This window comes from Cavia porcellus, unplaced genomic scaffold (genome assembly GCF_034190915.1).
Source record: "Cavia porcellus strain 051 isolate PalLab524CR breed Dunkin Hartley unplaced genomic scaffold, mCavPor4.1 scaffold_4, whole genome shotgun sequence".
Lineage (NCBI taxonomy): Eukaryota > Metazoa > Chordata > Mammalia > Rodentia > Caviidae > Cavia > Cavia porcellus.
Window position 1 is genome coordinate 119,379,376 of NW_026947487.1, and position 16,555 is coordinate 119,395,930.

A 16,555-nucleotide genomic window follows, 5' to 3' on the forward strand; every position below is an offset into this window, starting at 1 on the left:
GAGGGCTCCGGGTGGACCCAGCTGCTGGGAAGCGGGAGGAGAAGCCCCTGGCAGCCGACCCCGCGACCTTGAACATTTGAGCACCGTGAAATCAGGGCAGCTGAAGGGGAACAAGCAGCTGGCACAAGGGGAGGAGAGGCTGTGCCCCCTGGGGGTGCAGGGAGGCCAGGGCCGGTCAGCCCGGCCAGGCCAGCAGAGCAGTGGGGGGAGGGATGGTGGCTGTGAGGCTCTGCAGAGGCCCCGGAGGGCGTGGCCGCTGGCCAGCTGGGGTGGACGAGGGCCCAGCTGAGGCCAGGGCCGGGGGAACCCGGAGGACGCTTATCCTAGACCCTCCCGTGGCCTCAGTCGCCCCGTGTTGTCCTCGGTGCTGAGCAGCATTTGCTTTGGGTCCCCCTCTCTTCAGGGGAGCCCCGAGGGTGGACACTCTGTGTTCTTCACCTTGCAAATGAGAAACCAAGGCCTGCGATGAGGTCAGGGCACCGTCCCCACGGCTCAGGGTCTGCCCTGAGTGTCCCACCTGCATCGCCACCCTGCACGGCGCCCACCTAGCTCTTGGCAGGCTGAGGACACGCATGCAGGCGCACAGATGCACATTCGACCCTCTGCCTTGTCTGCACTCCAGGAGACATCTGTCCCCTGTGCCAGCAGCTGCCAGGGATGCCGTCAGCCCCACCACAGGCCGGGATATGGAGGAAGCTGGGGGGGAGGAAGCCCACCAAGCCCTGGGGCCCGCAGTGTCTGCAGCAAGCAGGATGGCGCAGTGGTTAGACGTCCTGTTCCGGATGGAACCCCCTAGACTCAGGTTTTACACTTGTGCCCACAAGGACATGGGTGTATGATCCTGACCTTTGGGGCCTCGGGTCCCCCGTCTCTGACACTTGCTGCCAGGACTGCCAAGCCAGCTCCTGCCCTGTGCCTGAAGGAGCGGCCGGAAGGGGTGGGCAGCCCTGGAGCCTCGGCGGGCAGGGAGGGGGCTGGGAAGTGTGGGGGCCATAGGAAAGGTGTGGCCGGAACCCCCTCAAGCCGCCACAGGAAGGAAGGAGCGGCCAGGTGGGTCCCGCCCTGGGCAGGCAGCAGGCGGGCAGAAGGCCAGGGCCCCAGATCCCGGGACGCCCTTTGGGACCCTGAGCAGGTGTCCTGTGCAACTCGGGGCTGTGCCCCTCAGCAGCCGAGGGCCCTGAGTTGGGGGCCACACAGGGAGGGGAGGCCGTGGATGTGGCTTCCTTCCCGTGGGGTGCCCGTGGGGCAGGAGTCCAGAAGCCACTGGAAGCTGAGAATTCCCAAGGGTCCCTGGGGAGGAACCGGGTCACTGAGGCCCCCAGACGGTGCCCAGCCCTTCCTGCCTGCTCCTCTGTCCCCTCCCCTCCAGCCCAGTCTCCCCACTGGAAAGGAGAAGGGACCCAGGAAGAGGCCCTCACAGCCTGGGGCCCTCGCTGGGCCTGGGGTGGCCAAAGCGGGGCCCCCACCTCCTCTCCCCTGCCACCCCCAAGCCCCGGGATGCAGACGGTGCCCAGGGAGTGCTGCGGACCCTCAGGTGCTGCCACCCCCTCTGATGAGCAGCAGCCGCTGCTCCCCCATGAGCAGGGCCGGAGGGTGCCCAGCTGGCTGCATCTGTCCCAGTCACAGGGCTATCACCAGCCAGGGCCAGCCCTGCCCTGCACAGAGGGCACAGGGGTGCATGCAGACACACACACACACACACACACACACACACACACACACACCTGAGCCTCTCCCTCCTCCAGCTCCTACATCCCTGGGACCTGGCCGTCCCTGTGCTCTGTCAATGTTCCAAGCCCAGGAAGGCCCCTTCCTTCCTGTCCCTCACCCCCTCCGTGCCCTTGGTCACTGGGTAGGGCTGAGTCAGGAACTGGTACCCAGGCTGTACAGCAGCAGTGCCCCAATTCAAACTCAGTTACTCATCAGGATTTTACGTCCCGTTATTCAGGTTGTGCACTGCACAAGGACCGGCTGTGCCCACTGTGGAAGGCTTTCCCGCGTGTGTGCTTGGCTCTCGCCTTGGTGACTTGGACCACAGGTTGTTTGCACACTGGTCGTGTGCGGTGCTGAGGACAGAACCTGGGGCCTCACGCACACCAGGAAGGCGCTGACCACTGAGCTCCTGGCCTATGGTGGCTCAAAGTCAGCGGGGGGGGGGGGGACTGCTACCCTGCGACCTGCCGCTCTGACCCCTGAAGTCTTTCTCCCCAGAGTGGACAGCAGTGTGGCTTGCTGTGCTCTGGGGGGTGCAGTCGCCTCTCGGTGCCCCGCTGGACTCTGCGACACCCGGGAAGTGCTGGGCGGGCCTTACCCCACTTATCATCCCATGACCTGCAGCTCTACGAGTGGGACTGACCACCAGTGCCTCAGTTTACCCAACCCAAAGCAGCAGGGCCTCTCCCTGGGTCGTGCTCGTCATTTCCGAGCATTGCTCTGGCCTGGCCCGAGTCTCGCCCTTGAGTCTGTCCGTATTTGGTGCTGCCTGGCGCCTGGACCCCATTTCCTGCCCCCCCTCCCCGTCCTGGCTGCCAGCGAGGCCGTCACTGAAGGCCCACAGCCACAGGAGCTGCCCGGAGAGGAAATCCTCTTCCTCCTCACGGGCTGGACGCTCCCGTGTTTCTCTGGGAGTTTCTTGGCTTGCACATGGCGGAATGTTCTAGCCCAGGCGGCCGCAGCCCGGCCCTCTTGGCAGGGTCTCTCCCGCTGAGGCTGTGGGGGCCTCTCCTCTCCTGTCCCTGTCCCCCGAGCCCAGGCCTCAGCAGACCCGCGGCCCAGCTGGCCTCTCCTCCCAGAGGCAGCTGCAGGGAGACAGGAGCAGGACGGCCCGTGGCCGGGGACCAAGGGCGGGAAGGTCCTGTGGGGCCTCCGCGGGGAGCTCTGTAGCCCTGGCAGGCGCAAGCCAGCATCCGCCTCTGCCCCCCAGCGGTGACAAGCCCGGCAGGGCTGGGCCGGAGCCAGCGGGGGACAAAGCCCGGCTTCAGGTCGAGCCTGCACCTTGGCCTCGAGGTTCCCAGACGCGCGTCCCGACGCCCAGAATTATGAGGCTCCAGGACCAATTAGGGCTGCTGGCGCTGACGTCAGGTCTGGGCGGCGTCTTCTTCCTTCCCGGGAATCCGGGGCCCCAGAGCGAGCACGGGAGGGAGGCTGCGCCATGGGGTCCCCGAGGGGGCCGGGTCCTCTGCAACGCCCCGGAGCCGGGTGGGGAAAGCACAGCTCCTGCGCCCCGACTGTGCGTGCCGGGCACACGGTGCGGGCAGAAGCGAGTCTGGCCCTGCGGCGGGGCCACGTGGGGCGCAGCAGAGCGGAGCCTGGTGCCTTGTGGGGTGCGCTCCCCTGGGGGCGGGTGAGGACGCCGTGCACCCAACTCGCAGGGCGGGGCTGGGCACATGACACGGCGCACGGTGCCCGCACCCTTGACCAAGACCTCCGGAGGGGGCAGGCTGCCTGTGCCCCAGGACTCGGATGCCCAGTGCTTGGGCGCCTCCTGCACGCAGGAGGAAGGAGCCGGCCCTGGAGTGTTAACCTGCGTGCGTGAGCGTGAGCCTGAGCGTGAACGTGAGCACCCTGCTACGGTTTTCCCATGGTGCTGAGGGGAACCCCGGGCCTCCAGCCCTGCATGTGCCTTCACGGGGTCCCTGCACTGCCGCCGTCTTCGGGGTGAAGCCTGTCTCGCAGTGGGGACCAGGGTGGCTCATGGGGCACAGTCAGGGCCACCATCCTCCGGGCTCTAGGGGAGCCACGGAGCGTCCTGGATCGAGGGTCACACTCCACAAGCTTTGGCTGGGGGGATTAGGGGTGAAACCAGAGAAGCCGGGCCCAGCCGAGGCAGTGCCCCGTGTGAATGAGGAGGACGCACAGAGGGGACCCCAGCCCGGAGCACAGGGCTCCTTAGCCAGAGCCAGGCTCCCCGCAGAGTGAGTGACCTGCCCAACAGGACCTGTCGGCCGGCAAGAGGGAACCACGTGATTGTCACTTAGGGCCTCTGTCCCCTGGCCCAGTTTCCCTCGCGGCCCCCACAAACCAGGGGAGCAGGGAGGGTGGCCGGAAGGGTCCCCGGTTCCGCCACAGGGTCCAGTTGGGTCCCGGCACTGTCCTCTTGCTCCCCCGCCCCGCCTGCCTGTGCTGCTCCTGTGAGTGGTGCGAGGAGGGGGCAGCCAGATGGACAGGGCCAGGTGGGGACGGCCCGGCGCCAGCGGGCAGGAACAGGAGAGGCCAGGCCCCTGCGCTGGGCCCTGTTCCCAGGTCGCGACCACCCACGAGGCCCTGACCCGACCCGGGTGCTGGGTCTGGCCCATTCCAGGAGGGGCCCTGGGCGGCAACTCCTCTGAAGAGCTCCTGCAGGACCACGAGTGCCAGGGTGGCACGGGCACGGGGCAGGGAACAGCTGAGTGGGCACCAAGCCTGTGTCCTCACGGGCAGCGTCCAGTGCACGATTCGGACCTGATTCCAACCGCTGCTGAGCGCAGGTGCTGTCAGTTTGAATTCTGGGTCCCCGAAGCCTCGTGTGTTTCTGGCTGGGAAAGTGGTTGGGTCCAGCTGCGTTTGATGAATCCGCCCGTCCACGGACTCATCGGGGGACCTGCTCCTGGGAGCGGCTTAACCGGATAAGGGGGGACTGGGCATGGTTTTGGGGGACACACACTGTCCCTGCCCTTGCCTGTGGCTTCCCCATCCTGATGCTTCCGGACCTCCGCCAGACCCTGCCGCCATGGTGCTCCTGCCGGGGCAGCAGGCGTGGACTGAGCCCTCCGAGGCCGTGGCTGGGTCGGACCTCCCAGGCCGAGGTGTCCACACTGAGCACCGACCAGTGCATGTGCTGAGACACTCTGGCGCGTGTCCAGTCCGGCCCCTGCTTTGGCTCCAGGACAGCACCTGCCCATTTTACAGGCAGGGACGGCGAGCCTAGGAGGCTGACTGAGCCAGCGAGGGCCCCGTCCCCAGCCCAGCGCTGTGTTCCTAGCAGCCAAGCCCCGGTCCTGGGTGTGGGGGGCTCTGGAGTCAGTCAGGGCCTGCTCTGCAGGACACTCTGGTTCCCGCCAGCTCCCAGCCCCACCAATGCAGCTGGGAAAGGGTCAGTTGGGGGACCCCAAGGCTCTGCCTTCATCATTTGAGAATAATGACTCCCACCGAGGGCCGTATGGGACTCGAAGAGGTGCACCATGGGTACAGCGCGCAGCCTGGGCTTGCTGTAAAGCAAGGATTCGCTCAGTGCATTTATGCAGTGAACAACCTGGCTAACTGTACCTGTCCCTTCCTGCCTGTCCCATCCTTAACAGGCCACATAGTGCTGACCTGGGCGAGGGGTGACCTGAAGGGCAGAGCACTCGGATGGTGAGGCCTCAGCCGAGGTGAGCAGGCGGCTGTTCCCGAGCTCACGGCCGCTTCTGACTGGTGTTCAGCAGAGCTGGGGCCACCTCGGCCAGGATCTGCAGATGGGGATGCAGCTGCCGGCTTCGAAGGCCTGCACTGCCTGGAGTGGATGGACAGAGGGACACTGGCTGCCCTGCACCCCGGGCCCCAGCAGCCCTCACAGGCAGAATTCCCAGCCCCAGAAATGATGCAGGATTGTTCAGAGTCAGAGGCTGGGGTGGGGCCGGGGGTCTCCCCGGTCTGGAGTCCTCTGGGGTTGATACGGAGGACACTCGTGACCAGGAGGCTCACAGGGATGAAGGACGCGTGCTTCAGGGTGCTGTTGTGCTCACACGCGTGTGTAAGCGTCCTGACAGTGCCCTGCCCCAGGGCCACCCACGGGCTCTGCAGCCAGCAGTCTGTCTGTCTGTCTGTCCATCCTCTGCCACTCAGGATGCGGTGGGGCAGGGCCTCACCGTCCTACACTGCGGCCACGGCTGCTCCACGGCGGACACTAAGGTTTGAGCGCCGGTCACAGGGCAGGGATGGCACAGTGGGACCGGAACCAGGGCGCCTGGCTGCGGGGTCCCCAGGGGTCCAGACAGGTCAGCGGAAGAGCAGAGGGCGGGACGGTGGGCGGCGCCTGCCCGTCCTCCTCCCCCTCCTCCATCTCCTCCTCTTCCATCTCCTCCTCCCCCTCCTCCTCCTCCCCTCCCCCTTCCCCTCCTCCTCCTCGGTGTTTCCCAGCACCCTCTTCCGTCCTCCCCACATCCTCCCTGCCTGCCCACGCCTCTGTGGCCCTTAGGAACATCGAACCCTGGACCCTTGAATGTCCCAGACCTTTCTCACGGCAAACACGGAGCTGGTTTCTGGTCTGTTCACCGGTGCAGCCTCAGTGCCTCTGAGTGCCCGTGTACACGGTGGGTGCTCGGCAAACAGTCACCAGTGGTGGACCATGTCCAAGCACACACAGTGGAAGGAAATAGTATACAGCCATGAAAATGGAGCTGGGGGACAGTAGTGGACATCAACAAGCATCTGGTCTGGAAGTGGGTGTGGATTCCTCCATTTTGCGTGAAGCCTTTCTTAGAGGAGGCGGATGGAATAATAAGAATTACGCACACAGAGTTCGTAAGAGACAGGCAGGAATCCCCTCGATGCGCACAAGTTGTGGAACCTGGTGAATGGCTCCCCGAGCAGCCTGGGAGAGACCCCAGCACTGAGAAGGCTGAGGCAGGAGGGTCCAGAGGCGGAGGCCAGTGCGGGCAGCCTCGCCAGGTCCCGTGTACAGCTCGTACACAGCAGGGAGAGGAGCTGGGCGTGTAACGAGTCCTTAGGGTTCCCGCCTGTGTCCTCAGCGACAGAGGGGCGCGGGCTTCCCAGGTGACAGTTGGGGCTCCCCGACCCCCTCAGGGGAGCACCCAGGGGTACCCAGAAACTGCCCAGCTGCGGGTCTCGGGGTACGGGGGCCCCATTCTGCGCACAGATAACAGCGGCCCCGAGCCGCGGCACACACAGGGCCCGGGCGGGGGTGCCCAAGGTCAGCAGCCCTGGCCCGCAGTGCCCAGCACCCCGCCGCTCTCCCCGCTCTGGCCACCAGGGGGCCGCATCGCGCGGACCGAGGAGGCCCAGCGCCGTTCTGGGGTCTCTGCCGCCCTCGCGTGGCCCTCGATGGCAGCGCAGGCTGCTCCGCTTCACCGTGTCCCCAAGAACCGGGTCCCCAAGAATCAGGTCCCCAAGAACGGGGCCTGGTGCGCACCAGGTCCCAGGGGGCACCGCAGGGCTCCCCAGAGGCACGGCGAGGAGGCGTCCCCAGGAGACGGCCCGGTACTCAGCCATCCACACCCACTGGAGACGGCTGGGGCTTGGGGGTCAGGTGGGGTCCTGTGCGGTCACCTGGGGGACCGGCACTCACCCCAGGTGGGTGTCCTGCGTCTGCTATTGCAAAATGACCTCCTCACTGTGGGGAGGCGGGCGTACTGGCGCTCTCCTCTCTAATCTGGGCTCTCTGGGAGGCTGAGGCAGGAGGCTCCCAAGTGGAGGCCCAGCTGGTCACTTAGGGAGACCCTGTCCCGAAGCAAATTTTAAAAACTACTTTTACCCAGGGCGGGGATGCCGCTGGGTGGGAGGAATTTACACGCCCAGCCCCGGCGATGCGGGTGAGCTGCAAACAGCCAGAGAAACCTGACAACTGCGGCAGGTGAGCTGCAGGAAGCGTCCCCGGCACACCGTGGAGCTGCCCAGCACGTGGGGACAGTGGCAGCAAACGCTGCTGTCACCCGAGTTCGCTGCCGCACAAATTATATTAAGCTGATTAAAATCGCTATGTTTGTACACAAAAGGTCAAATATTAAAAGAACTAAACAGAGCTGGGGCTGTAGCTCCGTGTGAGGGACCAGAGCCACAGGAAACAGAGCTGAGCAGAGCAGAGCAGAGCAGAGTCCCCCTCGGACCCTGCCGGCCCCCTACACTGCCACCACCGCGGTGGCCGCAGCCGTGGTCCCCGCCACCCGTCTGAGGGCTACAGAGCGAGCTCCTGGCTCGCTGACTCTGCCCGGCCTTGGTCACATGGAGGTCTGGGGTGTACATGCACGCTCAGGGGGACCCGCTAGCTCACCAGCTTAGTGTGGCCCTGCCTCAGCCTCCTGGTCCTCACCAGGACCACAGCAGACACAGGGATGCTTCGTTCCGAGCTGGGCCCCTGGCTCTCCCCACCCACTGGGAGAGCCGGACCCTGTTGCCCACCCGGCCTGAACAGCCCCGACAGCTGGACTCGGGGGCTGGCAGGAAGGAAGGACCATGCCCCCCACAGGCCGAGGGGTGCAGAGGAGCCCTGTGGAACCCGGCAAAGGGACACAAGGGGTCCCTGTTGCCTCAGGGACCTGTCCACTCCCTCTCTGTGCAGCCTCTTCCCGGGGTCCCCTCCCCACCAGGCTGCCCCAGGGGAGGGGTTGCCAGGAGACCAGATGGGCTCTGCCCAGGCCGCCTGGGGTGGCTTTGTTGCCTGGCAACCCAGCAGCAGCGTCCCTTGAGCCCTGAGCACGCAGCCGCGCCCAGCCCTGCCTGGCGCCCTGGGCCCTGTCCTTATTCCCCAGGACCAGGACCAGGGCCAGGGCCACCCACCAGGGCCACAATGAACGTCGTCCTCTCCAGGTGAGTGGCCACACAGGCCGGGAGGGAGGAGGAGGCAGGGATCGGTGACACCCCGGGAAGAAGGGAGGGGAGGACGGCAGGGGCCCGGGTTCTTACCACCAGGCCCCTGGCCCACACCAGGGGAGCTGCTGTTGCCAGGTCCTCTTGGGCCCTTGTTGGCCCCCTGGACAGCCCCTCATCCCCAACCCGCCAGCTTCACCCCTCTGTGCTGTGCCCACTGCACCTGCCTGGCAGGGGGCCCTGGGCTTAGTGCGAGTCCTCCCAGCCCGGATGCAACCACAGTGTCCCAGAGGGCGCCAGGACAGGGCCCTCCCCGGCCCAGGAAAAAGGCAGCCCCCGCTTTGAGACCTGTGGGAGGCAAAGGAGCCTGGCCTCCAGTGCTTGGGCTGGGACTGGACCTCAGGTAGAAGAGGGGGGGACCCGGGGCCCCGGGGGAGAGGGGGCTGCAGGGAGCCCGAGGGGGAGCCCGAGTCCTGTGCACGGCGCACAGAACAGCTCCAGGGCAGCACGGCCCTGCCCGTGTCCAGGGAAGGGAAGGGTCCAGCACTACCATGTCAGGAGGTGACGGGGACAGGAGGGAGGCACATAGCCAAGGCCCAGGCCGCAGGGCAGGGAGGAGGGCAGGGAGGAGGGCAGGGCCCGGGGGACGCGAGGGCCGGGACTGTCCCCAAAGGCCTGGGACCAGGCCCCGTGCCCAAGCTCAGCACGTGGGACGCCCAGGTGACCTGTGCTCGCAGGCTACGGTCCCCGGCTGCGGGGACACCAGCCCCTCCGGGCACCAAGCGAGGGGAAGCTGCAGCTCCAATCCCGTCCCGGGTCACTGGAAAGTGTCCCCACCCCCGGGACCTCGGCTTTTTAGAAAGCTTCGGGTCCTGAGGATGGAGGCTTTCCTGGCGTGAGGGCAGCAGGGGGAGAAGAGGCCGCCTGGACGCCCTCTGTGTGACCCAGGCCACCCCGCGCCCCGGGGGTGTCCCCTCCCTCCCGGCCACTCAGACCCCCACCTCCTCAGGGACGGCCAGGTGAGGGCGATGGAGGCCACGGTGGTCAGTGCCGAGAAGCACTTCGGGCAGCTCTGCTCACTGCTGGCCGCCCACACACGCAAGACGGCCCGGCTTCGGGACGTGGGGGACCGGCTGGTCAAGCAGCTGATCGAGGTCGCCGGCTCCGAGGCCCCCGACTTGCGGGCCACGCTGCGGGAGGTCGCCGAGGACCTGGCCAAAGTGCAGGACTACAGGCAGGCCCAAGTGAGCCTCGGGGTGGACACTCCGTCCCCTTCCCGTCACACCGCTCTGGGGACTGAGAGCCAGGGCTTCGCCGAGGCAGGCAGAGGCGGAGCCCAGTGTCAGACCCGGGGCCAAGGGTCCCAGGAGACACGGGGCCTGGCGGGGACGGCAACCCGGGGCGGTCGGGCAGCAAGAGGCTGGTGGGCAGCAGGGGGATGGGCACACACCGGAAGCCACCCAGCCTGAGGTACAGAGAGGAGGGAGGGTTGACGGTGCAACCCAGCAGGCAGACGGGCCACAGGCCACGCGGCAGGGGTGGCAGGAGCAGCACAAAGTCCAGGTCCTGCTGCCCGGTGGACCTGCAGGCGTCCTCGGGACGGATGCTGACTGCGCCCACCAAGAGGCCTGTGCACCGGTGTGGTGGCAGATGTCCAGAACCCCAGCAGCCTGGGAGGCTGAGGCAGGAGGGTCCCAAGTTTGAGTTCAGCCTGGACAACTATAGTGAGGCCTCAGAAACAGGAAATACATGGGTGGGCAGCGCAGTGGTCTCTGTGCTCCCCCAAAGGGTAGAGAGGGATGGAGGGAGGCGGGCCTGCTGTCCCCACACGGCGAGTCCCCCACACCCACTGGGCCCCACCGAGAGGACCCGCCTGGCCTGCGTCTGCTGCCGGCACAGGGCCTGGGGGGCAGCTCCCTCTGTGCTCACCCCTGGCGCTGTGGTGGGAGGTGGCCCTGGGCCTGCCAGGCGGACGTCACTGTAAACTTTAAGGTTAGAACCATCCAGGGACAGAGAGGGACAGAACCGAGGGAGGCCACGGCCTGGGCGGGGACTCTGGGCCCCCCTCAGCCAAGCCGGTGGCATCAGCAGCCATCCAGGGGTGCCAGGAATGTCGCTGCCACCCCAGACACAGGCACGGGTGGCGTGCAGAGCCCCGAGCTGCTGGCCCCCTGAATTGCACACTAGGGGTGTCATGGGGACCCACCTCGGTGGTGAAAATGTGCAGCCTGCCACGCTGCCCCAGGTCCACTCCACTCTGCACGGCCCAGCTGCCCCCCAGCACCCACCAGAAGGAGACGGGGTCTCAAGCCCTGGGAGACTGTGCTGGGCCTGCTCTGTGCTTCCTCCAGCTGTGGGGTGGCTGGCACCGCCCCTCTGCACGCCTTCCTCCCAGTGCTGGGACCCCCGAGGCAGTTGGGGAGCCTGGCGTGGAGACCAGGGGACAAACTGCCCGCACCAGTCCCCAGAGGCACGGAGGAGGAGGACACTGCCAGGCACTGTCAGCCGGGGCAGCCCGTGCCCTGCCACGAGGCCTGGTGTGGGCTCATTGCCCCGCTTGTGGGTGTGCGGGGCTGGAACCCAGGGCCTCTACGTGCCAGGCAGCGCCCACCACTGAGCCACACCCCTGTGGTGGCAGAGAGGCCACCTTCCTTCCCTGGCCTGCGGCTCTGACCTCTGTGCTGTCCCTCCTGCCCAAGGTGGAGAGGCTGGAGGCCAAGGTCATCGGTCCCCTGAAGCTCTATGGCACCCAGATAAAGCAGACCCGGGTGAGCTGGGCGCCCAGGCAGGCGGTGGTGGGGTGGCCAGGGGGACCCCGGGCGATGGGCATCTGCTGTGCTCTCCTCAGGCTGAAATCAAGAGGTTCAAGCGGGTCCAAAGCCATGAGCTCAAACAGCTGGAAAGGCTGGAGAAACTGAGGCAGAAGTCGCCCTCGGATCGGCAGGTGATCGTATCCTTCTCTGGAAAGCACGCCAGGAGCAGCCTGGCCCGGGTGGTGGCCAGGTCCTCGGTGCCCGGGCCTGCTGGGCGGTTGGGGGCTCTGCTGGGGTGCAGACCTCTGGGGCTCCCCGGCTCCTTAACCCACCTTGCAGTCACAGGTGAGTGTGGTGCCCTCCCCGGGGCAGGCAGGTAAGGAGCGGGCGCTGGGCACGGCTGGGTGCTGCTGCGTGCGTGATGGATGGGGAGGTGACCAAGGGGCTGGGGACCCCTGGGTCCAGCAAGCCGCCCTCCCCCAGGCCTCAGATTCCTCTCATGGCTGCCTGTCTCGTGGTCACCAAGGTGGGTTCTTTGTCCACACGAGAGAGGCCCGGGTCAGGGCATGAGGGGCCTGGCTGTCCCCTGAGCTGTGCCACCCGACGCACGTGTCCATTCCTGTGGCTGAGGGGACAGACAGCCACAGAGTGGCAGCTCGCACCCCGAGACATGTCCCTCAGAGCCAGGGATCAGCATTGGGCGGGGCCCCTTGGGCCACATCCAGGGTGCACAGGTCGCACCCCCAGGAATGGGGTTCAGCGCGACCTGCCTTCCTCACTGCAGACCTGCCCGCGTGAGTCCCCAGGGTCCTCTGTCCCCATCCCCGTGTCCCCTTCCCAGACACCCAGCCTCTGCCGCTGCCCCTGAGGACCAGGGCCCCCTTGCGGTTGGCTGGGATCAGGAGACTCCTCACATGAGGGGCATCGATGGGTCCAGACTCGAGGTGTGGACATCTTGGGGGCCTTGTGCCCCGGCCGCGTGGCATCTGCAGGTGGAGGTCAGAGGTTGCCAGCACCTTCTGGGGCACCGGCCAACGTGCCTGGGTCCTGATTGGGCTGGTCCTATTCTAGAGAAGGGGAAACTGAGGCTCAGGTTCACACGGGTTCGTACACCACAGCCCAGAGCCCCATTCCACAGACAGCTCGGCACAGAGCAGGCTTTGTGGCCACTGATCAAAGGGACAGATGAGCCAGAGGCCCAGGTGGCCCACAAGCAGGGCTGTGTCCCCAGGACCCTGCAGAGGCTGGGGGGCTGCCCCCCAGGGGTGTCTCCGTGCCACCTCCTGCTTCCAGACGAGGAGACAAGGCCCCACAAGGCCGTGTGACTCACCTGAGGTCGCACAGCTCACCCGTGAGTGGCCCTCTGGCCACCGTCCTCCTCGGCCATGCCCCCAATCTCCACATTGGCACAGGGCACCCCAGGGCCCGAGAGCTGGCCAGGGGAGGCCGCTCGAGGCCTGGGCACAGTAGTGTCGTTGGGCTGGGCCCCTGTGATCCTTCTACACTCTGTGTCCCTGGCCAGGCGGAGAACAGTGTGCAGAGGGCCTCGGTGGACGCCAGCCGCACCACGCGGCAGCTGGAGGACACGGTGAACGCCTTCCAGCGGCAGAAGCTAAAGGACCTGCAGGTAGGACCACAGGTGCCCAGGGTGTGTGTGGGTGTGCATCGAGGTGTGTGCACGTGTGTGAGCTCCTGCAGATCAGCGCGAGGACACGTGTGCAGGTGTGAAGCCCAGGCCTGGCACACTGCCCCCTGGCTGCCCAGCGGCCAGTGCAGGCTCAGGGCCACTGTCCTCCCCCACCACCCCACTGATGGAAGGAGCCCTCGCCTCTCTCTGGGGCCCAGGACGCTGTGGGCGCCCTCCTCCCTCACCTAGAGCCGCGGCTCTTGTGAGAAGGGCCTGGCACCAGGGTCTCAAAGGACAAACCAACCGACTTGGGAGACCCCTGCTGTCCACACTGCTGCTCCCGTCCACTTTCCAAATCGCGGCCCCAGGAGAGCTGGTGAGCCTGGCACCCGGCATGCCTGCCTTGTCCTGAGATCGAGGACTGATTCCTCCCCAGGACCTCCACGCTGCAGCTCCAGGGTCCCACATTTGCTGCCCCTGGGCCTTTGCACAGCATGTGTATATCACAGAGTTCAAGAACAAATCAACCAAAATTAACATTAAAATTCCTCACCCAGCACTGGGTGTGGTGACCCATGGCTGCCATCCCAGCACTCTGTGAGGCTGAGGCAGGAGGATCTCAAACTCGAATCTAGCCTAGGCAGTTAGTGATATAGTGAGGTCCTGTCTCAAAATAAAAAATCAAAACAGGGGCTTGGGGATGGAGCCTCCGCCCACCCCCGTGCCTCAAAAGGAAAAGAAAAAGTCCCCAGCCAGGACCTGACCCGAGGGGCAGCCTCCTCTGGGTGACTTGTCTCCCCCACCCCAGAGGGTCTTCCTGGACTTCGTGACCATTGAGATGCTGTTCCACGCCAAGGCGGTGGAAGTGTACTCCAGTGCCTGCCGGACCCTGGGCAGCTACGACCCGGAGCAGGACCTGCAGGTGGGCCGCCCTGCGCAACCCGGTGGTGGTGGGGTTCGCGGCCCCTGGCTTCCGTGCACTGCCAAGGCCTGTTCTGGTGGTGGCGGGTCCGTCCCTGGCCGCCCTTGTCCTCTCTGCCCGACCTTGGGAGCTCAGGGTGACAGCGAGGTGGGAGGCACTTCCTGCCCGATGCCCAGCGTGCTCTGGCGTGGCCAGCATCTGGGGTTAGATCAGGATGCAAGGCAGCGGGAACACGCTGCCCCCAGCTGGTGCTGGGACAGGCACTCTGGTGTCACCCTGGGTGGTGGCTCTGGGGCTCAGGGCCCCTCCATGGATCGCGATTCACCCCGGCTTTAGGGCCATCGCACAGGTTAGATGATGCCCTGGGCTCACCCAGTGGTATTTATCTCACACGTGCCAGGCAAGGGCTCGGCCAGCGAGCTGCACCCCAGCCCCCTACAATATCCCTGTAGGCTGCCGGCCCTGGAGGAGGTGGGCAACCTCCTGACCGGAGGGGTGCTCCTGTCGATCCCACTCTGGGGTGCCATGGAGTCCATGGTGTGACCAGCAGGGGCGCCAGATGTCACTCTGAGGCCTCTGTCCCTGCCCTTCCCACCCTCCACCCCGCGTGTCCCTGAGTCCAGCTCACCCCAGTCGCTCCCGGGCAGGACTTTCAAGCCAAGATATGGGGAGCTGCTGGGCACGTCAAGGCTCGGCCACTCACAGACGCCATCCTGGGGCCGCCCTCTGGCCAGGTGAGTGTGGGGGCTGGTGGGGCTGAGCCCCAACACAGGTGGGCTGAGAGTCTCTGCCCTGGCCAGGCCCACGCCCTGTTCACCCGTGGGGCCTCCAAGGCCGGGTGTCCTCAGACGTGGGCAGAGCGGTTGGGGCCAGGTGAGGCCCAGCGTCGGGCACAGGCAGCTCCTGGGCTGCTCAGAGCGTGCAGCCAGGGGAATCGGGCCCGGGGGCGGTGCCTGGGACCCCACCTTGGAGGCTTTGGGGGGAACAGAGCCCCCCGGCAGGGCAGGCTTGGTCCAGACCTGCTCCCCAGCCTGGTGCTCCAGGAAAGTCTCGGCCTCTCTGGGCCTCATGGGGCCACGCTCGGCCGGGGCAACAGGGTGGGGGGACAGGCCATGTGTGCAGCGTCGGAGGAGGCCCCCCCACTGTGGAGGACGATGGGGCGCGGAGGCTGAGGAGTTATTATTGTTACTGTCATTGTCATCATCCAGAGTACCTGGAGCATCCCGGGGAGCCAGGCTACACAAGAGGAGGCCAGTGGCGATGACTCGGCGGATGAGGCGGCCCTGGAGGACCTCCGGGGACAGGAGCAGGGGCGCCAGCACTAGCGGGTGACCCTGGGCCGCAGGTGGAGGTGCTGGGCGGCCCTGCTCTCAGGGCTCTGTCTTGCCTCTCAGGCCTCAGTTTCCCCATCTGTGCTGTGAGAGCAGTGTAATAAACACAGAGTGATCCTGAAGTCCTGCTCTGCCCCTCCCCCCTGGTCACTGGACCCCAGCCCCAATGTCCTGGCCACAGCACAGTGGGTTGGCTTCCCAGGGCTGCCAGGACCCAGCGTCACGGGCCGTGCCTGGTATGGGGACATTTGGGGCCTCCTGCTCTGGAGGACAGGGGTCTGGGTCCTGGGGCCAGGGATCCGGTCCTCCAGGAGCTGGGGTGCCGGCCCGGGTCTGCCTCCTCCTCCTGTGCTATCTCCAGCCACATGTCCCCTCCACTGGGGGCACCGCGTGCTGTGCCAGGGTGGCCTCGTCCTCACTGACCACATCGGCACAGACCCCATGTTTGGACCCTGCACTGTGGGGCTCAGGGCTTTAGCACAGGAATTCGGGGGACACAGCCCAGCCCACGACACACACAGGACACATGAGGTGGTCTGGGACCTGGGCAGATCACAGAGGCCAGGACAGGACAGAACAGGAAGTCCCCTCGGTGCCGGGACCCCTGTGCTGGAGCCTGGGAATGTGTCGTGTCCTGGGACTAACATACCCACTCCTGCGGGGCCACCTGTCCTGAGCGCCACACACCCTTGGGGCCAGTGGGCTGCAAAGTGTGACTGAGCTGAACCCCAGATGCACCTGCTTGTCCCCAACGCCATGCAGGGGCCACATCCCGTGGCAGGCACCAGCAGCTCACAGCAGGCAGGGCCAAGATTCCCCATGACCTGGGGCCCTGGGACAGCGGGACCTCCAGCCCGAGTCCAGCCCTGGCTGCAGGACACTGTGGGGCCCATGCTTCAGATCGGGTCACCGTGCTCGGAGCGCCCTGTCCCCGGCACCCCGCCCCACGGCCCGCCTGTGGGCTCTCTGGGCCCCTCAAGCCGGAGGGCCCTGGGTTTGGTTCCCCAGCTGGCACCAGGACTTCCTTCCTCGTGGGAGCACCGGAGGACTGATGACACCTGCACTCTCTTGGGGCACCTGTCAGGGGACCCCTGCTCCCTCGAGTCCTCCGCTCTCTGTCCCAATCACCATCACCGAGGACAGGCAGGAGGACACGCAGCCCTTGTGCCCACCATGGAGCCCTGAACAGGACTGCTGTCCCCAGCTGGAAAGGGGTGCCGTTTGTAGGGCCAGGTGCACTAGGGGCCGGGGGAGCGGAGGAGCTGGGCCCTGCCGGAAGGTGGCTCGGCTGCCACCCAGGGACGCAGGCAGTGGAAAGGTCACAGATGACCGAGAAACACCCCCGGAGGCTGGGTTAGCTCCGCGGCCTCATCCCGTTAGTTCTGTGAGCTTGGAGGGCTTCGTCTTAACTGCTCCCGGA

General features: G+C 66.3%; 1 protein-coding gene across 2 annotated transcripts; it reads left to right on the top strand.

Annotated features, from left to right (window-relative positions):
- Nucleotides 1–2,926: 2,926 nt before the first annotated feature.
- On the top strand, nucleotides 2,927–15,257 carry Cibar2 (CBY1 interacting BAR domain containing 2). 2 transcript variants are annotated; one of them, XR_010047098.1, is made up of 9 exons: nucleotides 2,927–8,502; nucleotides 9,512–9,746; nucleotides 11,202–11,270; nucleotides 11,351–11,452; nucleotides 11,595–11,631; nucleotides 12,778–12,882; nucleotides 13,691–13,804; nucleotides 14,452–14,538; nucleotides 15,013–15,106. XR_010047098.1 is itself a non-coding variant. In XM_003460924.5 (9 exons), exons 1-9 carry the CDS (start codon nucleotides 7,937–7,939, stop codon nucleotides 15,127–15,129), a joined length of 1,401 nt encoding a protein of 466 aa, XP_003460972.5. In that variant the 5' UTR covers nucleotides 3,103–7,936; the 3' UTR covers nucleotides 15,130–15,257. The 2 variants fall into 2 exon arrangements, 1 of the variants encoding a protein (XP_003460972.5); XM_003460924.5 differs by having other exon boundaries at nucleotides 3,103–8,502; nucleotides 11,595–11,600; nucleotides 15,013–15,257.
- The last annotated feature ends 1,298 nt before the right edge of the window (nucleotides 15,258–16,555 follow it).

Bases quoted from the DNA above. Each gene is read 5' to 3' on its own strand.
- Cibar2 (XM_003460924.5), top strand. From the start codon at position 7,937: ATGCACGCTCAGGGGGACCCGCTAGCTCACCAGCTTAGTGTGGCCCTG. The intron at 11,271-11,350 runs GTGAGCTGGGCG...TGCTCTCCTCAG, and splicing joins CCCAGATAAAGCAGACCCGG to GCTGAAATCAAGAGGTTCAA. The intron at 12,883-13,690 runs GTAGGACCACAG...CCCCCACCCCAG, and splicing joins AGAAGCTAAAGGACCTGCAG to AGGGTCTTCCTGGACTTCGT.